The 22,803-nt window shown below is 43.9% G+C and overlaps 2 protein-coding genes across 2 annotated transcripts in view; one reads left to right on the top strand and one right to left on the bottom strand.

Annotated features, from left to right (window-relative positions):
- YAP1 (Yes1 associated transcriptional regulator) overlaps positions 1-22,803 on the top strand; it is a 451,661-nt gene that overhangs the window by 408,165 nt on the left and 20,693 nt on the right. The window lies entirely within an intron of this gene.
- LOC134399210 (interstitial collagenase-like) lies at positions 5,143-21,997 on the bottom strand. The gene is made up of 10 exons (XM_063127121.1): positions 21,884-21,997; positions 17,848-18,113; positions 15,989-16,137; positions 15,775-15,903; positions 13,918-14,079; positions 13,010-13,127; positions 12,170-12,300; positions 11,162-11,321; positions 8,439-8,542; positions 5,143-6,410 (listed from the first exon to the last, which is right to left on the bottom strand). Exons 1-10 carry the CDS (start codon positions 21,989-21,991, stop codon positions 6,307-6,309), a joined length of 1,431 nt encoding a protein of 476 aa, XP_062983191.1. The 5' UTR covers positions 21,992-21,997; the 3' UTR covers positions 5,143-6,306.

The raw sequence follows: 22,803 nt of genomic DNA, 5'->3' as shown, positions 1-22,803 counted from the left end.
AAACACAGAGTAATCAATAGAACCAGCAACCGTCACCATGGTTGTTGCCAGTGCTGTGTGATTCTTCATGCTGACTTTTATACAAGTCCTTAGCCTGGACCCATCCACCCGCAGCAATGGCTCATTAACAAACCTTCCCTCAAAGCCGGCTATATAAGGGCAGCATTCACAGAGCTGAGTTTCTGGCATGCTGCTGAGGGCTTCTCCTTATAGGCTGGACTTGCTCTCTGAGCTTCAATTGTCATCTTTCCTGAGGGCTGGGTGGATGACTTGAGCTTCTGGCTCAGAATCTGCACTAGGGGTGTGCACGGACCCCCCGCTCCGCTTCACTTGCAGATCCGCCATTTTCCGGATCGGGCCGCTCCGCCCCGCCCCCGCTCCGCCCACTTCCGCTCCACTCCGCCCGGAGCTCCGGATCCGGATCCGGAGCTCCGTTTCCCCCCCCCATAGGCTTGCATTCAAAGCTAAAAAATTATACAACTTTTTTTCTGTTCAAGTTAGAAACCTCATGTTTGGCACCATGACACCTCATGGGGATATACACACGCACGCCAAGTTTCAAAGCAATCCCATCATCCCCTGATTTTTGGTGAATTTTTGAAAATCGGGCACCCCACACACAACATCCCTGCGAGGTGGGCAGGGGAGGAGGGAGGGAAGGCAGGCAGGCATGCAGCTGGCATTTCTGGGGGCATAAGGAAGTGAGCCAAGGATAAGCCAGTAATGCATATAAAATGGAATAAATCAATAAATAAACAAAGGAGGGGTGGAATTAAAAGCAGCAGTGTTGCTCAATAAACAGCAAGAAGAATTTTTTTAAAAAGGCTATATCTGTCTTTTACCAGCAATAGGGGGACGTGCCCGGGGGAGGGGGAAGTAGCTGCCAGTTCAAGACAGCCACCAACAGCTCTGAGAAGAAGTAAAACGCTCACTTCAACTCATAACAGGCATTGCTCCACCACTGAAAAGTGAGCATTCACTTCAACTCATGATAGGCATTGCTCCACCGTTTTACTCTCTTTGGAAGGCTCTAATGGCCTTCCAGTGCAGGAGAGAGTGGGGGCACGTCCACGATAAGATGCCCTAGGGGAGCTCATCCCCTTGCACCACATCGATTCAGTTGTTCACCAAGGTTAGGGTGGGGAGCAGTGCTGTGTTTCTATCTCTTATTCTTGGCTTAGTATATGATTTCAGGTTGTGTTTGTGCATTTGGTGGGGCTACTGTGTTAAAAAACACGGGGAAAAGCCCGTTCAGATGAAGAAAGAGAAGTTTCCCAGAATCCCAAGTTACCCGTTTTGCCTATGCCCTCCTCCAACTTTGGGATCATCATGACCGGGAGCTGACTCTGCCCCTCAGCCCTTTGAAAAAGGTATTTTTCCCGCCGATTTTTTAAAAACTTCTAGCGCGCGACCCGTACGATGCAGAAAGTTGAGAGTAGTCTCAAAATGACCCCCATCCACGACTCTCTGTGCACAAGAATTTTCAGAATGATAGCTTAAACCCCCCCCCAGTTATCCCCAATTCTTTCCCTCAATGCAATCCTATGGGCGAAAAGCCGAAAACGCCGTTTGAGCCGCGCGGTTGACCCGATTTTCACAAAAATATAGCACGCGACCCAGACAACGCAGAGAGGTGAGAGTGGTCTCAAAATGACCCCCATCCACGACTCTCTGAGCACAAGAATTTCTAGAACGATAGCTTCAAAAACAACCTAGTTATGCGCGATTATTTGCCGCAATGCAATCCTATGGCGAAATGTTTTCAAGATGGCGACCGGAGCGCTCCGCCTGAACTCGGAGCTCCGAAAAATGGCCGCTTCTCTTCGCCTTGCTTCTAGGGGGTCCGCGGTCCGCTCCTACTCCGCCTCTGGGTAAGGCGGAGCAGGCCAATCCGCTACTGCTTCTACGCTCCTAATCGGAGCGGATCACACCCCTAATCTGCACCATTGTAGGCTGGAGGAGGATCTTCTTCACTGGGCCCTCCCAAAGGGCCTGCATCCTCTTCAGCTCACATCCCCGTTCTTCTTGCAGCGCTGTCTCTGGAATATCCGCAGGGAAAGGAGAGTCCACAAACTCAAGTAAGTCCAGTTCATCCTCAGAAGAAGACTCTTCAGGAGGGGCCACGACAATCTGGCTGTCATTAAATAAAAGCAACCCTCTTGCCCTTGAAGTAATTGGTCCGGCGTATATTAAAAAGGGAATAGCTTCAAGATGTGACCCATTCGCTACATGGATGTTCATCCCAGGATTCAAAGCTCCATCCAACGAGCGTTTTATTGCATGCTTGTTACTAGGCACTTATGGAGTTTGCTCAGGTCAGTCACATGACGTCGTCTGTCTCCCGCTCACCTTCTGGCCTTCCTTTTGTGACAAAAAAACCCCTGGTTAAGTCTGATGTATTTTTAAACACGGAATTGCTGCTCTCTCCTGCTGTGTGTGCCGCAGAAGCAGCACCTTTAGAACAGTGGACTCAATGGACCTTGTACTCGTTCTGTACTTCTTCTTTTGAAAATCAAAAGTAACAGAGAGCCAGTGTGGTGTAGTGGCTAAAGTGCTGGACTGGGAGTCAGGAGATCCAGGTTCTAATCCCCACTCGGCCATTGAAACCTGCTGGGTGACTCTGGGCCAGTCACAGACTCTCAGCCCAATCTACCTCACAGGGTTGTTGTTGCGAGGATAAAATTCAGAAGAGGATGATGATTATGTACACCGCCTTGGGTTCCTTGGAGGAAAAAAGGCAGGATTTAAATGCAATAATAAATAAATGAAATATTCTGAGGACCAAAAACATGGGCAGAGAAGGGAGGGAGTATGTTAACCCGCGATGTGATGGAGCTGTGAGGCTGTCAAGGCAGGGATTTACCCCACTGACATGAAGTAATGCCCAAATGGCTGGCTTGGAAGTGAAGTAAGATTAGACAATAGTCCCTTGTGTTGTGTCATTACCTTCCTGCTTCAAATCTGAGTCACGCAGAAAACCACAGTTCATTTTACCAAACCCCTTTTCTCAGTGACCTTCCCTGCAATTCTCCCCTGCCCCAGGTGCTTTGAAAGGTTTGTTCACCATTTTGTCAGGCTCCAAATGAGACAACATGGGGATTAATGGCCTGGGGGGGGGGTGCATTTGTGGAGGAGAATTGGGAGGTACAGAAAGGATGGAATTTCCCTCCTGCCCACCCACAAATTTTCCCCAGTCCAGACCTTCCTGTTACCTTTGCAAATGATGGGCTGAGACTAGGGATGGCTGATCCACTAATGGAGTCTGGTGGCTCCGATTTCAGTGAATCCATTCTGGGTTTTAGTCACAACCAGCTAGAACTCTAAAGGAAGTATTTAAGGTGCTGAATCCCCACCCCAAAATAGGTTCAGCCCCTTGAATAAATCCCTTAGAGTTCTGCCTGGTTCTGACCAAAACCCAGAATGGATTCACAGCCTGATTGAAATTGGAGCCACCTGCCTCCACTGACTGGAGGCTACCTCTCCCCCAGCTGTAAAACCTGGAGGAGATGCCCCATCTGGCTTTTCTGTCCTGGGTGGGAGCTGTGCATTCCTGCTGTTACCTGCTGCCTGTTGATAGACCATATCCATCTGTGAAGGATGCTCTGCGTGCCATTTGCAACTGAGAAAGGCCCCACAGTGCCCTCCGACACCTCTTACCCCTTTCCCTAAAGTAAACAACTTTTAGCTTTGGGAAGAGGGTTACAGGTATGTATGAACTCCCTGGATGACTTCACAAAAATTAATATAAATTAATAGTGTACTTATTTATGCGTCAGTTTATTGTGCACAGGACAGTCCTAAGTCATGAAACTGCCTCCAGTTTCATTGTTCAATGCAAGGATTCAAAACTGAACGTGATGAATAATTTTCATAATTATAAATAAAGTGCAACAGAGCATGTTGGAAAGGTGCCTTCCCTTGTGAGTCCTCACAGAGCCGGAATTAGTGGGAAGGGCTTCCAAAGCATGATGTTTCTAGATAATCTTGCACCTTAGTTTCTCTTGTTCTCAAAATTGGTAACTGGCTACCTGTGTGGCTTCAGTCATGTGCATGTGTTATGTGTGTAGGGTCATTGTAGCTGTTCATATCACTGCCAACAAATGCATCACACAAGAGACCTGCCCTCGCATTATCTGAGCGTATTTAGAGTAGGGATGGATGAAGCTGTCAATTCTGGTTTCTCTGTCTCATTTTCCAATGTTACATTCTGTTCATCCCATTTTCACATCACTCTGAGAATCTTTTAAAAACTGTTTGCACCCAAGTTTGTATTCATTTTTGTGTGCATTTCATCAGATTTTTTTTTGTACATAGTTTTGTCTAATATAGGCATTTTGGCAAGCAATTTCCCCTAATATAATGCATTTTTCAGCATTTTGTCCCCAAATATTTCCAGTTATGTAATATACACGTTCCCCAAATATGTGCATTTTTATACACATTTTTCAATTGGAGACCTCCACCAAATTTGGAAAAATGCCAATTTTAAATGCTAACTGAGTTTCAATTCATGTATAGGTTTGAAAGTGCAAAATAAGGTAAATTGATATTAAAATGTGAATGAGACAAATTTCTTTCCAGCCTTAATTTAAAGGAGCTAGGTAAGATCCTTGGGTGGTTTAGAAATGGACAGGGTATATAGGGTTTGAGATATGGCAGAGTGCATAGCCAGGATAGTCAGTGCATAATTCAGATTACTTTAACCATACGTTCATGGATGAAGGATGGCTGAAAGTCCAGTTCAGTTTGCCCCTGCGTGTACCTGATGTGATGGCTATACACATGAAGATCTGTTGACTTGCGGATGTGGAGATCAAACACTACAGATGAAACCTCCGTAACACCTCACTTTATTACAGATGGAATGCTTTTGTATTTGGAGTTCACATATTCAGCTGCAAGTTATCCAGTGTGGTATAACCAAGTGATGGAAGGACATGCACATAAATGTGTGAACCAGAACAAAGAGTGACAGAAGTGGGAATATCTTCCATGCTTTCAGAGAATGCTTATGGGTTGAGTAGGGCAGTGATGATTTTTTAGAAATCTAGCACAGCAGTTATTCTTGATTAATTAACCAAGAATAAATTAACCAAGAATGTATGAAGCATTTGTATGGGATAATAAAAGAAACACACACAGCTATGTCACTCATAGTAAGTACTTTATGGAAGACAAAGAATCAAACCTGTTAACAGAGCACAATGGATTACATAAACCCGTTAGAGCTATGGATGTATAAGAATTTCATTTACCTTTGAAAAACTGACGAAAATGCCCTGCTTTCAACGTGCATAAAATGCTATTTCACTTTTCAGGAAAAGATTACACATTCTTGAGCTTGCAACTGTGCTGGCAAAATGCAAATTTAAAATGTGCATTCTTCAAAAAGGATGTGTTTTCATATGTTAATGAATGGGGGAGTGCGTACTTGAAAAAGTGTGTATTTTGCTTCTTTGAAAAAAAATGTTTGGCACTGAGAACAAAGGGGTGTCTTCATGGTGCTGCCTTGGCCCTGTGTTCCCTTAACCCCCTCCCCCCAGCATCATAGCTGCAGTGTAGGGACAGTAAAATTGCTAGGGAAGGAGAGTGTGGGCTTTCCAGGCAGTTCATAGAGTCCACCCTCTGTCTGGTTCTGATGAGTATCCCCTTGACCTACCGTGGGGCTTGATCCACCCTGGAACACCCCTAGCTTCAATGTGCAGCGATGTCACCACTGACAGATGGTGCAGAGAAGGTGGTGACCTCGTATTAAAAGAAAAAGGCACGGTAAACCAGGGTGGTGGTGGGGATGCCACACAGTTTTGCCGGAAAACCCCATGGTGGGCATGAATTGGCGCCAATGTCATATAAACATTACAGCTTCACTTCACAGCCATTGTGGGTTATGCAGGGGGTACAGCCAGCCAGCGTGTCATAGTGGCTAGAGTGTTGGACTGGGAGTAGGGAGATCTGAGTTCTAGTCTCCACTCAGCCATGGAAGCTCATTGGATGACTTTGGGCCAGTCACAGACTCTCAGCCCAACCTGCTTTATAGGGTTGTTGTGTTGCTAGCAACAGAGAGGAGGAGGATTATGCACACCGCCTTGGGTTCCTTGGTGGAAAAAAGGCCGGATATAAATTCAATTAATTAATTAATTAATCAATAACAAGCATTGAGGTGGGAAAAGGAGGACTTTGAACTCAACAATTGTTTGTTCACCCATCCCCAGTTAGAGCACATTGGGGCCATGTTTCATTGCTGAATTCTCAATAAAACATGCTGCTGCTAACAGTAGTACTGAGTAATATTTAGGTAGCGATGTTTTAACAATTCAGCCATCTATTGCTCTTTTGTGTGGAATCGACAACCTGGTTGCTGTTAGGGTCAAACTGGATGACCTTGGTTCCTTGGAAGAAATAGATATACCCTAAAAAAAGAAAGAAAAAGAAACAAGAATAAATGGAAAAGTCTCTTTCTTCTAACAAATCAAAACAAAGCCTCCTCTATGCAGGTTTAGAATCTGGTTGTAAGGAAGATTTGGAATGTATGTGTAAAAAACAAAACAAAAAACATTTACGATAAATAAAATCATGCCTCCATGTTTGCCCCTAAGGTCAGGTTAAAATTGTATAAACAGATCTGGCCTTAGGGTAGGTTTGGTCTTAGGATATGTTTGCATTAGGGACAACGTTCCATTATTATTATTATTATTATTATTATTATTATTACATGTCGTGCCGCAAGATCATCTGCTCACTCTCTTGTGCTGCACAAGGCACATCAGGCTTTCTGAACCCCTACAAATGACCTCTGCTGCTGCTTCTCCTCTGCAATTGTTATTGGTCCAGAGTTTGCACTACTCTTGGCACTTGTCCACTGTAAGTTTCCTTCCTGATTGTTTGGAGAATTAGGGATGTGCTCCGCTTCTCCTCGAACCGGAGAAGCAGGAGCGGAGCGGGGGGGCTTTGCCTACCCTTAAGGCAGAGGTGAAGCGGATTGGGGGGCCAGCGGAGCGTGGCGAAGAGGATCGAGGTGAAGGCAGATCCTTCGCCTCGATCCGGAGCTCCGCCAGAAAGGTAAGTGGGATTTACCAAGCCCTGCCGCTGTCGCCCATGTGGCGACAGCGGCAGAGCCCGGTAAACCCCCCTCCCTCCCCTCCCTTACCTGTGTCCATCCGCGGTCCCTCGGCTTCTTCAATTGAGCCCGCAGCTCAACCAGGAAGTCTAGGCCGCACGGCCCAGACTTCCTGGTTGAGCCGCGGGCTCAATTGAAGAAGCCGAGGGACCGCGGACGGACGCAGGTAAGGCCCCCCTCCCCCTTGGTCTCTGCAGGTAAGGGAGAGGAGGGAGGGGGGCCTTACCTGGCGCCACTCCTCTCCACTGCGGAGCTCCGATTCGGAGCCGGAGCTCTGCGGCGAAGATGAGCGGACTATGGGCGGAGCGGCACAGAGCAGAGCGGGCCAATCCAAAATTTTCGGATCGGCCCGTGGGGCGGATCAGGGGGTCCGTGCACACCCCTATGGAATCATAGAACAGTAGAGTTGGAAGGGGCCTACAAAACCATCGAGTCCAAACCCCTGCTCAATGCAGGAATTCACCTTAAAGCATCCCTGACAAATGGTTGTCCAGCTGCGTGTGGGACAGCCCACGAAGTATCTCTTTTACCCTGCTCAGATGATGTGCTAAGTCACGGTGGTTAAGCATTTTGTGCCAAAGGTTAAACTAAGCAGGTTTCCCGGTTTGGACATAATGAGAAACTCTGGTTAGTTTAAACAGGAAGAGAAAACATTCTTTTTCCTCACAGTCACAGCAGAGGAGGATACAGGAGGAGAAATTACATGAGCCTAAGGTTTGAGCAAGCCCATTCATGGAAGGTTAAACTATGGGTTAGCATTATATCTGAACTGGGGCATTATCGGGGGAGGGGGAAGCCTTTTGAAAATGGTTCTTCAAGATTATCCCTTACATACTCCTGTATCCACAATATAATGGCTCATCACTAAGTAAGATATTCCACTATGAAAGCAGTATATAAAAGGCAGGAGCCTCAATACTGCTTTATAGCAGTATTGAAGTGCACTGCAGGATCTACAACATTGCATTATAGTGGTACTGAAGTGCACTGACACCATTGACATATATACACCAAGCGAAATATAACACTATGAAAGTGGTATGAAAGAGGCATATGGTTTGTGTCATGGGCCCTAACAGTTGTCAGTGCCCTTCAATATTACTATGAAGCAGTAGTGTGGCTCCTGCCTTTTATATACCGCATTCATGGTGGAATATCTTGCTTGGTGTAGATGAGCCCAGAGTCTCCCATTGGTTCTCTAACTGGAAATATGCATTTTAATAATGCCTATAATTTATGAGCACTTTCTTTAAGCCATATTGGAATAGATATTAACTGTATTTCTCCAATTAAAATTGTTCCAATCTATTTCTTTACTTACCTTCATGCTTTAAAGCAGCATCAATTCTGGGCCTCACTCCTGGAAAATCTTTGTTTATGCTCTTCGGGTAGCCTTTTTCCATGGATTGCCTGATTTCATCATATCTAAACAAAGATAATATATTGTCATTTGATGCTGATGATAATTAACTTTAGCATAAGTGTGTTTTATTCACTATTCAAGGAAATAGTAAACATCTCATTATTATTGTCAACTTGATCAGCTTGATTGGTTGAAAGAGATAAAACAAATGGAACACTATATTAAATTAAAGTAAATTAATTCTACAATCACACAGCATGAAATTAAACCGACTGTAGCAAAACGTTAATAGTTCATTTCCTCTGAAGCAGAAAAAAAAATCTCTGAATGTATTTTTCTCAAAATTCATTTACAAATTTAAAATCATTGGTGCATGTTTATATAAGTCGAACAATTAACCACTTTTTCCAGAAAAAGGGTCTAATGATGTCCTTATAATTCTAGAAATGGACAGTACAATAACTGATATGGAAGACTTCCAGTTGTACACAGTAGACTTATACCAGCCTTCCCCAACCTGGTACCCTACATATGTGCTGGACTACAACTCCCAGCATGCCCCAGCCAGCCGGGGCATGCTGGGGGTTGAAGTTCAATATGGAGGATACCAGGTTCAGGAAGCTTGACTTATACAGATCCAAAGGACTGCCTGCAGAGATGCTGGGGTGATATATATGGAGCCTTTTCAGAAGGGTTAAAATTCCATCAAGGAGCTGTTCAGTGGAAAGAATCTGTGTGCGTGACTGAATTCAGCCCACCTCTTCCTCCTGAACATCTTCAGAACATGTTCTCGTTTGAAAGGGCTCTCTGCATGCAACCCCAGCTGTTGGATTACAGATGGAAATTGTGCAGCTGTCCCCCCCCCCACAAGATAGTTTAAAATAAGTTTTAGGATTTTTTTATTAGGGCATTTTAAACTTCCACTCAAAATTGAAGGTCGGGGAGGGGAGAAGGCAAATCCAAGTTAGCGGTGAGTTTAGGGAGCTTATTTGGGAAAGGTTTTGTGAGAGACTTGCTGTTGGAAGTGGCAGTTCTCTTTTAACTCATTTTTTGTCATCCCAGTGGATGGTGCCATTCTGAGGAGGCTTCTGGAGAAAAAATATGGAGGCCACTGATGGGGGCCACCACTTTTTCTTCCTCCAGAAGTCCCCTTTGTACAATGCATGTAATAATTCTGGGGGGAATTGCTGCTGGCCAGCAGCTGCCAAAGGTTCCAAGAGTGATGTGAGCTCCATTCACATAGTCCAAATGATTTTAGAGTGCCAAGGGAAGAAGCCATATCAAAGGGTCTCCCATACCAAAGCTAGTTAAGTGTGCCCTGGCCTTCATTCATTTATTCATTCATTTATTTTATTTATTACATTTATATACCGCCCCATAGCTGAAGCTCTCTGGGAGGTTTACAAAAAACAGCTTCAGTTAAATATGTAAATTGTGGAGGCAAGTCAAACAGTGACAAAGCATTCATAAATGAGGGCCATCTTCAGCCTTAATTTACAGAATATATAAGCATGCACGATTTTCATCTGGAGGGCTCCCAGTTCCATGAATTGGATGCCCCAACTGGGACATGCAAGTAGGATTAATGAGGGATATGTTGCCAGATCCAAAACGGACTCCGATCAGCTGCTGCCATTGAGAATAGCACACACAGGGGCTGTTCACACAACATGCTAACCCACACTCAGTGGTTGAATGTGGGTTGTTTCAAACCTCGAGTTGTTTGTTGAACTGTGGGTTATTGTGTTGTCTGAATACAGCCAGAGTGGCTTGGTAACATTGCAGCTTGATATTATTATTATTATTATTATTATTATTATTATTATTATTATCATCATCATTATTATTATCCCACCTTTTTCCCAACACTGGGCCTCAAGGCGGCATTACAAAATTTAACATATATACATTAAAAGCCTATAAGGATATACAAAACTTAAAAGTATATTAAACATATTCCAATATTAAAACATTTAATATTTGGCTTGTTCAAGACAAATAGGCCACACTGCAGGTTTGACAATGTGCTGTGTTCAGACAACATGCCCATCTATGGTTCAACAAACAATCCACAGTTCGAAACAACCCATCCTTAACCATGTATAAACAACTGCAGAGGGAGTATAGGCCAGGGATGCAGAACCTCGGGGATGGGGAGCGAACCCAGTGTTTCTGGTGTCCCAATCTAATCCACTGGGATTCCTTAAGTGGCCACGCCCCTTTCCCTATTCCCATCCACTTTCCCCCTGACCACTGATTTGTGATTTCTGGGCTTTTGTGCAGTTTTCCCTCCATTCTAAAAGGCTGGAATGCCTCTCCTAAGGCTTGGTTACTGGCATCAAGCGCTTTAAAGCTAAACTGTGCTGGTATTTTTGCGCCGCCCTTTTTGCCTTTAGCCCCCGCCCACTGCTTGTAATGAGCCCCCCTAAGAGCTTCTCTGACATGAAGTTTGATGCTTTGGGTGAAAGAAGTTGAACACCACTGGTAAAGAAGGAGCGTGCGGTAAAAGGCCTTGAGGTTACAGCTCAGATCAATCTGACCAGGCTGGAAAAGAACGGACCCGGGGAAATAGCTGCAACATTTCCAATCCATGCCTTTGAAAGGAAAGTCAATTGCCTCCTCCTGCGCAGCAACCATGCCACAAAGGTGATACATCAGAATGGCAGAACGTTCAGCCGTACCTCCAGTACTTTCCACCTACGAAGAAATATGTCTTTCCAGATTCTGGATCGTTAAATGCCGCATCAATTTTCTTCACATTTTTGGGGAATCCCAGTTGGTAAATGATCCTAGGGTAGCCAGGTAGGATACCATTTTCATTCAGAGTCCAATATTTGTTTCCTTCAGAGAAAGTAAAATGAATTTACATTTAATTTGGAGTTAAAATGTCCTTCTAAAGAGAGAGAGAGATATCCCCAAATAGAGTCCGGGGGAGGGGGCAAAGGATATTTTGGATTCCTGGATCCTAGGCTGAGGACAGCACTCCAACCTTGGATGCAGGAGTCTGTGCTCCCATCTGCTGTCCGCCAACATGGAGAGAACTGCACCAGTGCTGGGCTCACGAGCTTGGGGGGGAGGGAAAGGGGGTGGTTCTATGGGCGAGGAGGGGAGGAGACCAGGGCAGCCATCTTAGGAAGAATCTTCCAGCTGCCCCATCCTCCTTCCCTCCTGCTCTGCAGTGCCTCAATTACATTAGCAATTTTGCCTATCTAGCAAAAATGCAGGGCAAGAGGTGCTCATAGGATGCCCATTAACCTTCAAATTTGGAGGCTGACGGGTGTCCGAATAGAACTGTGCCCTAAGTCTGTCTGAAGTGAAAATGTTTTAATTTATATATACCTTGTTAGCAAGCTCAGAAATATTTATTTGAAAGCTGGAGTATAAGTATTTTAATAATAAATTTTAATAATAAATGAATGGTTACTTCTGGGCATTCTCCAAAAATAGGATCAGACCGCATATCATATATTACATACATGACATAGATTGTCATGGCACCCTGAAGATGAAACTTGGTTGAATAGTTTCAGAGTCTGTAAAATAAAGGCATTTTATTTAATAGACAGATAATATTTATAAGGTACTTATATATGTGATCAGCTTGTCATATTAACCAAATTTCTTTAATGGCATATTCTGCAATAATATCCCCAGCTATTTTCCAAGAAGTCAAAGAGTTCACCACTCACCTTTAAAAAGAAGAACTTGATCTTTTTCATAATTCTCATAACCAGCTTCAATCGAAGATGGCAGATCTGGCCAAAAGAGGGAGATGAAGAGGAGCTCTACTTCCTCCTGGGAGTGTTTACGCCAGAAATGCCTAATTTTAAAATGTAGGTGGCATATTAGAACATTCAGCATCCTTCAGAGAAAAGTGTCTTATATTACCATAGGTAAGGAGAACACAGTCATTTGTGGAAGGGCTGTAGTTCAGTGATAGAACACATGCTTTGTATCTGGACACCTCTCGTGGTACCCATCCTGTGTGGCCACGACGGGATATATGGAGTGTATAGACAAGCCCTTGACTTGCATCTCAGTTGCCTTAAGTCCTATTTAGAAGGGGAAGTTATGCTCTCCCTTCTAAGTTCACAGAAGGCAGATATCAAGGAATTCCAGTCCCCCAAAGGTTATGCCCATGTGATTCAGGTGAGATAGAGACATCCTCTCATGTGCTTTTACACTGATCGTTCTACTCAGAGGCCTGGTCAGGCTTAATCCATCCTCTACTACAGGACTTTCCAGGTAACACTGAAGAATTTTATACCAAGTTCCTCCTTGCCGATAGAAACCCCTCAGTTACCTATAGGTTGCTAAATTCTGCCACTTGGCTATGAGGACACATCATAACCTATTAACCTCAGAGGACTGTTAAATCTCTGGGAGATGGGAACTAAGGATCTGTACTACTTTGTATGGTTGCTGTTGCTGGATTAATGTTGTGCTGGTCTCGGACCGTAATAAAGTGATTGATTGATTGAAGGGGAAGTTTTTCCAAACTGCCGTTTGTTTTTAAGAAAGCAATTTACCTGTCCTTAAAGAACATCATTTCTCCACGAAAGGTGGCAATGGCATCAAAAGTGGTCCTGGGGTCGCAAGCTTGTGGTGTTGTGGGTCCAGTTGGTTGTATTTGGTCATCTGTTTTTCCTAAATTAAAGACAAACTGAATGAAACCACACATTGAACGGACACTAAAAACTATCCTAAATATGGGAGTTCATTTTTTAAGTCTGATACTCAGGGAGCCAAGATCAGTTGGGGGGATGCTGTGGGGCTGGGGTGGGGTAATCTTTCTGCTGCAATGCAAATAATTATTAAGCCATTCGATCTTTAGCAAGCAGGACTATTTTCATGTGGGCACAATCTGTCAAAGTATTCTCCTGTGCAAGCCCTTTTGGAATGAATGGGAGCTGTGGTAAAGTTGATGGTAACCATTTTCCATGAAATGTTCATTCACACTCTATTTTGTTGTTGTTAGGCATGTAGGAGAAATTCATTCAATTCATATTTTAATTTTAATGTGAACTTACCCAATTTGAAACCTATATGCGAGGCAAAACCCAATTATCATTTGAAATGCATACTTCTCCGAATTTTGCAGAGGAGCTGGTGAATTAAGTATGTGTTCAGAGATGCTTATTTTAATATTATTCCAAAATATCCCAAGAAATTTGCTTGCAAAAAATGTATATGGTAGGCAAAAATCCATTTAAAAATCCATATATTAAGAGAAATATATACAAAAATGCTTATGCATTTTCATGCAGTCTTAAATAAATTCTCAAAGTTTGGGATGAGCCAAATTTAAGATTGGGAAAAATGAGAAACCAAGAAAATTGGACAGATTTCCCCATCCTTAATTGTGGTCAAACTGAAAAAGAAATGTTTTCTGTTAAAAACGCACTCAAATGTAAGTGTTAATTTTTCTTAGCCTTACCATAGATGGCTTGAATGCCATTGATATCATCTTGAGGAAGCCGAAATAAGTGAGGGTCCGTGTAAGCGTAATTGGGGTACATAAGTGCCCCAGGATCAGTGGAATGACTTAGACCCAGAGAATGTCCAAGTTCATGAGCAGCAACCAAAAACAGGTTGTGACCTAAAAAAGAAACAAGGAAGTTTTATTTTCATTAGGGAAATCAATGAGAAATGTGTTGGAGCACAGCAAGAAGGTGTCGAAATGAAATGCACTAATGGTGCAATCCTATGCATGGGAATGCTGGGAGTTGCAGGACTGTTTTTCTGCCTAAATGCACATAGGATTGCACCCTAATTTAATATGCTACCCAGGGCCATCACTCAGAGGTAGTGCACAGACTATGCATGTATAGAGTAACCATATGGAAAGGAGGACAGGGCTCCTGTATTTTTAAAAGTTGCACAGAAAAGGGGATTTCATCAGGTGTCATTTGTATATATGGAGAACCTGGCAAAATTTCCTCTTCATCGCAACAGTTAAAGCTGCAGGAGCCCTGCCCTCTTTTGTATCTGGTCAAGCGGGCTGGGCTCCTGCAGCTTTAACTATTGTGATAAAGAGAGAATTTCACCAGGTGCTGCATGCATACAAATGACACCTGTTGAAATTCCCTTTTCTATGCAACTGTTAAAGATACAGGAGCCCTGTCCTCCTTTCCATATGGTCACCCTATGCATGTAGAGATCCTAAGGAACAATCCAGCAAACATGAATCACAACTAAAGACCAAACTGGATATGACTCTGATTACCTAAATATATATCTTGTGTATACACCAATGTGGTGTAGTGGCTAAGGTGTTGGACTGGGAGTCAGGAGATCCAGTTTCTATTAGTCCCCACTCAGTCATGGAAACCCACTGGGTGACTTTGGGCCAGTCACAGACTCTAAGCCCAACCCGCCTCACAGGGTTGTTGTTGTGAGGATAAAAATGGAGAGGAGGAGGATGTATGCCGGCTTTGGTTCATTGGGTGTGTGTGTGGAAAGGCAGGATATAAATGCAATAAAATAAATAAATAAATAAGGGGGAAGGCCTGGTCAGGATTGGGTCCATGGTATATGAAGCAGTGGAAGCTGGGCCAGAGCTACGCCAAGCAGGATGTGACACTTTGAAAATGGTTTGAAAACATTATATAGAATGTGCCCTGGGCCTGAACAGTTGTCAATCGTTATAAACCCTTACAAAGCAGTAGTGTAGATCCTGCCCTGGTGGCTGCGATGCCAGTGGGGTGGGGAGTTTGCTCTGGGTTTCAGTCAGAACTCTAAAGAATCCAAGGTGCAGATTCACACCCCACTGACATTGGAGCCCTCAGCCCCCATTGTCATGGGGAGGTGGGGCTAAGCTTTCCTCCCATCATAATCCTGATGAAACTCAACTCTACCCAAAAGCTACAATTTGGTAGGGGAAGACTACCAAATACCAAATACAAGACTACCAAATTCTCATGGGTGCCAAGAGAATGTTACCTCCTGGAGCTAATAGAATTTGGGGATAATACAGGGATTTGCCCCACACAACTCACCCATGGCTTGCAGGAGCAAACACCGGCTGTGTTCCTCTCTCCATGCAGAGAAGGGCGTGGAGCTCCATGCCTCTCTCTGCACAGAGATGAGAGGAAAGTGGGCGGGGTGGATGACATCACAGGAGGGGTGGGGCTTCAGGGTGGGTCTCTATGCCTTGACGTCTTCTGGCCTGCCAGCTTGGTCCAACAGGACAATCTGGCCCTTGACCAAAAGTGGTTACCCACCGCACTTTTTAATTTGCAAAGCTTTCTATAGTGCTTGCTAGGGTCAAGTGAAAGAGTCTTCTAAGCGTTACCTCTTGAGCCTTGTTTTGTGAAAAATTCGTCGTCGTCAAAATGGGCGTCTCCACCAATGCCCTTTCCTGGCCCAAAGGCATGTGCCAGTATGCCATCAGGCCCATCGAATGGGGAATTATCACCATGGTCTGAATGGAGAAGAACGAGTGAGTTCAATCAGGACTTAGAAAGACGGGGACAGGGTAGGGACCTCTAATGCTTGGCGTTCATTACCTCGTAAGTAAAAAGAGATCTCTATATCTGCTTCTTTGTGGTAGAGTCTTTTGAATGTCATGGGGGACACATTGCTCCAAACTTTGAAGGCTTTATGGATCGCTGTGTCCACATCAGATGGATGCATATCTGGGGTGTAATTCACAATCCTTGAAAATGAAACATGAGTTAAAGTCATTCCTTTGGACACCTGGAGTATAGAAGGAGATGCTAATTTTGGATAGGAAGGCTATAATCCGAGGCAGTAAGCCTGCGTGCCCCAGTTGCTGGGGAACATGGGTGGGAGGTTGCTGTTGCACCTTGTACTGCTTTGTGGGTCCCTGGTGGACAGCTGGTTGGCCACTATGTGAACAGAGAACTGAACCAGATGGACCCTCGGTCTGATCCAGCAGGGCTCTTCTTATGTTCTTAATCTTGAGAATGTCTTTAGTAAGGGGCAAAGATTTACAAGGCCTGGGGGTGGGGAATCTGGCCCTTTGGGGAAACCCAGTCCAGACCTCTGGTTTCCCCCAGAAGGCCTTGCCCCTCTACTCCAAACTTGGTGGCTTGGTGGCAGGCTGAAATGTCTTTCCAAGGGCTTAATTACTGGCAGTAAGAACTTTAAGCCAAAATATTTTTTTGATCTTTTTGTTTTTAGCTCCTCCCCTTTGCCCACCACTGAATGTGGGTCCTGAGAGCTTCAGGATGTCAGAGAAGGGCTATGCTGGTCCTTTCCCCCTGACATGCTAGATTTCTATTTGCAGGGAAGAGAGGATTAAGACGTTTTATCTGCTCCTGCTATCTGCAGTTGTATGATGGAGGACACGCTTCATCACCTCATTCTGCTTTTTGTCTGTAGTGGCCTCAAAAGCTGTTGTGCTGTGTGTGATTGTGTGTGTGTGTGCATGCGTGCACACGCTCGCATGCATTCATAGTGCTGTCAGAAATGTCAGAAGCCTGCTGCACATGAAGACCACACTATATGGCTATCCCAACGATAGCCATAGGCACATGTGCTGCCTACCCTTGTATAGAGAAAGGTGCTCCTACGATTAGGTGTCTCAAACTCTGCATAGAATAGCAGCCATAAATTCCTAAGAATTTTAACAAGGTTTGCTCATGAGTAAGTACACTGACGACTGGAGCCTTTAATAGCATAATCCTATTAGATCTGCCCTGGATACTTGTAAGCGTCCGAATTCGGCATTTTAGCTAGATGGGCATCTAGAGAAGGTTTTGAGGAGGCGGGGACAGAGGCTGAAGACAACTGGGAAGAGCTTGTATCTCAGCTTCCTCAGTCCCCTCCCCTCCTTGCCCAGGGAACACATCTGTGAGCTCCCCGATGAGGCCCGCCTGGCGCCAACATTGTTATCTTTTCGGCGCCAGGTTAAGACTTTCCTTTTCATCCAGGCATTTAACAGCATAGGTTGAGTTTTAACTGATTCCAAAATGAGCTTTGGCCTGGCTGAGTGTTTTTTAAAAATGTTTTAAATGTTAGCTGTTTTCATGCTTTTGTTTTTAAATTTTATATATTGATTTTGAATGTTCAGTCTTTTTAATCTAATCCTTTTAATCTTTGTAAACTGCCCAGAGAGCCCCCAGGCAGTGTATAAATGTAATAAATAAATAAATAAATAAATAATAATAATAATAATAATAATAATAATAATAATAATAATAATAAATGGCAGCTGGTATGGTCCTCTCCACACTGGCTATAAGGGGGCAGGGAAGAGGGGGGAGGAGCCTGGACTTTGAAAGACCTTCTCCCCCCACCTCAGATTATGTCTTGGGGCCATGGGATTGCTCCCTAAAATACATGTTTATTCATTGAACCTTAAATCTGTACCTCCTGAGAACAATCTCCTGTGAACCTTTACCTGTATGTGATCTCGTTTCTCTCCCATTTGGGATTCCCATTAGTGCGGACAAATCGTCCCAAGTCAGGTACACCACACCTGGGCTTCCTCATCACTGCCAAAGTTTCAGCGTCAGCTTTTCCAGTCACTTTCAGGCCAAAAAAGCTCTGCATTTGCTTGAGCTTTTCAGTCACCAGGTCATTGTCATTATAGAGCGATGCACTGTCGTTACGGGGTGGTGCAATGGTCCCATTATCAGGAGATTTGTAGAAGTCATTTAAATATTTCTGGAAGGGCAGCAAACAGATAAAACAAAAATCATGAAGAAATAAAAACCCTAATTTCAATAATGAAGCAAACTTAACTATTATCCCTCCCTGTCTTGTATCTTGTATTTCCATCTAAACTAAAACCTGGTGCTGCCTCCCAAGATGCAGCGTTTCCTTTCTAAGGCCTCATCTACACTAATTCCACTATGAAAGCAGTATGAAAGTGGTATATAAAAGGCAGGGGCCACACTACTGCTTTATAGTGGGTATTGAAGTGCATTGACCTGTTGGGGCCCATGGACACATACCGCTTTCATGCCACTATATCCTGCTTGGTGTAGCTCCTGCCTTTTATATACCACTTTCATACCACTTTCATAGTGCAATATCCTGCATGGTGTAGATGAGGCCTAATTCTGCCTGATCAGAAGAACAAAACCATTGCTATAACTGGCAAGGAGGGAAGTAGAAAAATCCTGCCTTTTTCTTCCTGGATTGTCCATTACATGCTCTGGAAGGCAATGCAGTGGGATACAGCTGCTTCTCTGCCATGCCAATTATAACAGTGAATTACTGTTGCTCATTTGACTGAAACACTGGGAAGCTGAAGCAGGACTACTTCTTACTAAACAATTGGGCAGAGCATTTCCTGGGCAGAATCTACACTATTGCTTTAAAATGGTTTATAACATTAGTGATGGGGCCCAGGACACATGCCCTCTACGGTTTTCAAACAGTAGTGATGGGGCCCAGGACACATGCCCTCTACGGTTTTCAAACAGTAGTGATGGGGCCCAGGACACATGCCCTCTACGGTTTTCAAACAGTAGTGATGGGGCCCAGGACACATGCCCTCTACGGTTTTCAAACAGTAGTGATGGGGCCCAGGACACATGCCATCTATGGTTGGTGTAGATCTGGCCCTAATGTGCCTTTTCCATTTTCCTTTGCACCTGACAGAATGAGGGCTAGAGACTTGATTTTTAAATGAAAGCTAAAAAACAAAACAAAACAAAAACAAATTTAAAAAATCCCAGACCAGCTATTTCACAAAATAGGCATTAAGGGAGTCTGGGACTCCAGAACTCTATAACAACCCAATAAAGAGAGCTGAGCATAAGGTTCTGAGCACCAACACAAGAAGAGAAGCTTGTCCCATAGTGCTGCTGAGCTGGTGAATTTCTCCAGCACCATCTGAGATGATGGTACCATATCAGGACATGGGACATTGCTGCAGTGAAGGCAGAGGAGAGTTGGGGAAGGTGTTGGCATGCCTCCTAGCTCAAGTGGTATCATAGCTACTGATGGGGCTGGTGTAATTCTATTGGTAACATGGCTATGTGTCCTCTTTTACAGAGGACTGTCCTCTATTTTGAAGGTGGCCTCCGTTTGAAGGGCTTATCAGTCTAAATCCAGTCTAAAGATTTGTTTTTATTTATTATTACATTTGAATCCCTCCTTTCTTCCACTGTGGAACTCAAGGTGGCTAGTTGGGATTCTCCAGTGGTCTCCCCTCCAAGCACTGGCCAAATCAAGACCTGCTTAGCTTCAGCTAGGGCACTGCCTCATGTGCCTTCAGACCATGTCTTAATGAACCATCAGAAGGAAGAACTTGATGGGGCATTGAAGTTGCCCATCAATAGAACTTGGGCCAGATCTACACCTTGGCAGGATCTACACTAATAATTTAAAATGGTTTATGACAGTTTTGACAACTGTTAAGGCCCAGGACACACAACATATACATATTTCAAAATGTTTTCAAAGTGCTTTATCCTGCTTGGTGTAGATCTGGCCCTTGTGTCAGATCATTACAATCCCATCACAGTAATCCTATCTCCCTCTTGCACATTTAAGAATATAAAAAGTGCCATGCTGGATCAGAACCAGGGTCCATCTAGTCCAGCACTCTGTTCACACAGTGGCCAACCAGCCATTGGCCAAGGACCAACAAAGCAGGACACAGTGCAACAGCACCCTCCCAACCATGTTCCCCAGCAACTGGTGCACACAGGCTTACTTCCTCAGATACTGGAGGTCGCACACAACCATCAGGGCTAGTAGCCATTGATAGCCTTTGCCTCCAGGAATTTATTCAACCCCCTTTTAAAGCCATCCAAATTGGTGGCCATCAACAGATCTTGTGGTTGTGAGTTCCAAAATTTAACTATTATACCTCGTAGCCCCATGGGTAGACAGAGGAAGTAGGGTGGCCCAGAGGAGACTCATGGCGTTGATTTTGGTGGGACTGTGAATCCATTCTGGGTTTCATTCAAAACCAGCCAGAACTCTAAAGAAACTCTCCAAGGTAGTGTGCCTGTTTTAGGGATAGGGTTCAGCACCTTGGTCAATGCCTTTAGAGTTCTGTCTGGTTCTGACTGAAACCTGGAATGGATTCAAAGCCTCACTGAAATCTGAGCCCCCAGCCCCCACAAGGGTGGCCACTTATGCAGTGTTAAAAGGGGATGAACTTAATCAACAAAAAAGAGGGCAAAAAAGAACACAGTTTTGCATAACATTTACTAATGTGTATGCGTAGAGGCAAATTTGGGGAAAATATGAGAATTTAAATAGAAATAGGTTACATCCTAGACATGGAAACATATAGATGTGTTGTTGCTGTTTTTACAAACCAATTTATGTATGCTCATATTATCCTCTCTTTCACAGCTACCAAGGCAGCTTTTGGCCTTACAATAAAATTCATCTGATCGACTGCCACAGCCTCATAAGGGAAACCTGGTAGTCCAAAACGTGTAGCCAAAGTCCTTGTCCCCCTAATCTACACTATGTTCCTAATGTTAAGGTAAATGTTTTACAAAGTGTCAAACATGGATGACACTTATAATAGAGTACAGGGCATGAGGGTGGAAAGAAACAGAGATTGCTTCAGGAAGTCAAACCTGTAGCAGCCACAAATTGGGAACCATTTCACATATAACACAAAGACAAATCTGCAACAGAATAAAAAGACTTTAAAATTAGCTTTCCCCCCTTTCAGTGGTAAGTTCTGCAATGCAGCACTGGCTCAAGGCCTTTTGCTTCTGGAGACAAAGAAAAAGATGGCCTCCATCCATGTACAAAAACCAACTGGACTTGCATCTTTTGTCAACACTGTCAATGGGATAGCATCTTTCATCACACCTAGATTAGGGAGCACAGGGCAAGCTGTTAGCCTAGTGTTCTGTCCTCCAACACGTTCCTGCCATCTCTCAGCATTTGCCACCTGAAGCAACCACCTCATACTGCCTTATGATAGGGCTGGCCCTGCTCCAATGTCTATTGAAGCAGGGCCAGACAAATATCTTCACATATTGAATCAAAGATATACAACAAAGATAAACAACAGTTCCTGTGTGAGAACAGCATCATATCAGAAACTGACATATGAATTGTTCCATTCTGTAGTGATTAGAAGGTTGGGTTTCAGCCACAGAATTCTGGGTTCAAATCCTTGCCTGGCCAGTGGTTGACATTGGCTATTTCTCAGCATAGCTAAAGTACTCTGTAGAAAAATTGTGAGGCAGGTAAGAGTACCCCACCACAAAGGTCCTAGGGTTAGGGGACAAGTGGATATAAATATAACATGGGGAGGAAACACCTGTCTGCAGCCTAGATTTTCTTGGATGAAGGGTTGGATCTAAAAACAAGAAACTTAACATTTGTTAAGTTTTTTTGAATTAGTCCTGGTGTGGTAAGAGAAAATTTTGGGTATGGAAAGAAATGGTAGCACAGAAAAGCACATTTTTGTTCCTTTGAAGTTTTAGACATTCAGAGCGAATATTTACCTTAACAAAATTCATGTCATCGTCTTTGCTGTCTGGAACCACTGGAGCTGCAAATGTGGAAAATGAAAAGCTGAGGAGCAGCAATGGCACCATTGGAAGACTCTTCATTCTTACAATCACAGCAGTGCCTTATCTGCCTATACAGTGTTTTGGATGGTTTATATAACAGTTGATGACTTAACTCTGTCCTGAGTCATAGGTGACCACATCCTCTGATTAGCAACCAGATGAGGTTCTTCATTGGGCAATAGCAGCAGATTGGCCAATTTTCACAACTTCTTTGATTAATAAGCAAGGAAGATGATTTTACACAACGTCCAACACACTGTCATAATACAATCTCTTTGGTTATCATTGTTTTCCCACAGCAAGGTTCCAGGGTTGAAAGTTAAAAATGCAAAGACATCACTGAGAAGGTTGCTAGGTTCTATCCTATTGCAATGCAATCAAGGGGATTTTTTTTTATTGTTGCTGGCCCCATTTAAAAATGTATTGGTTTTAGTTAACCTCCCAACTGTAGTGTGCATTTTACATGCATTCCAGTAGAACTCCTGTTCACACACAGCAAGTTTTGAACTGAAGGGACAGAGCTGGTGCACCTTAGAGACATAGAGCTTTTCTACCCAAGGCTTTTAATTGGCTGTTAATCCACTGTATCTATTTTTGCTTTCATTGCAGAATTGAGATCTGATCACTACAGGAGGAGCTTTTCTTTTCTTGCTTTACCTCTACATAACCTCTAGGTGGCACTGTGGTATCGCAGAGTAGTGGAAATACACAAGACCAGCTACAATCCTAATTGCTCAGAGATAGCCTAGCTACAGTTCCGTGCTCTGCTAGCCTCTAGTTTGGATTACTGCCATGTGTTACATGTGGTGGTGCCTTTGAAAATGGTCCAGAACCTTCAGTTGGCAAATCAA

This window comes from Elgaria multicarinata, chromosome 5, assembly GCF_023053635.1.
Source record: "Elgaria multicarinata webbii isolate HBS135686 ecotype San Diego chromosome 5, rElgMul1.1.pri, whole genome shotgun sequence".
Lineage (NCBI taxonomy): Eukaryota > Metazoa > Chordata > Lepidosauria > Squamata > Anguidae > Elgaria > Elgaria multicarinata.
This window is presented reverse-complemented; position numbering and strand designations above follow the sequence as displayed.

What these genes read in the sequence shown, in the direction of transcription:
- LOC134399210 (XM_063127121.1), bottom strand. Translation starts at nt 21,991, where the DNA reads ATGAAGAGTCTTCCAATGGTGCCATTGCTGCTCCTCAGCTTTTCATTT. An exon ending in CACAAAACAAGGCTCAAGAG is followed by an intron (nt 14,080 to 15,774) that starts GTAACGCTTAGA and finishes TTTCTTTTTTAG; the next exon opens with GTCACAACCTGTTTTTGGTT. An exon ending in TCAAGTTCTTCTTTTTAAAG is followed by an intron (nt 11,322 to 12,169) that starts GTGAGTGGTGAA and finishes CTTTCTCTGAAG; the next exon opens with GAAACAAATATTGGACTCTG.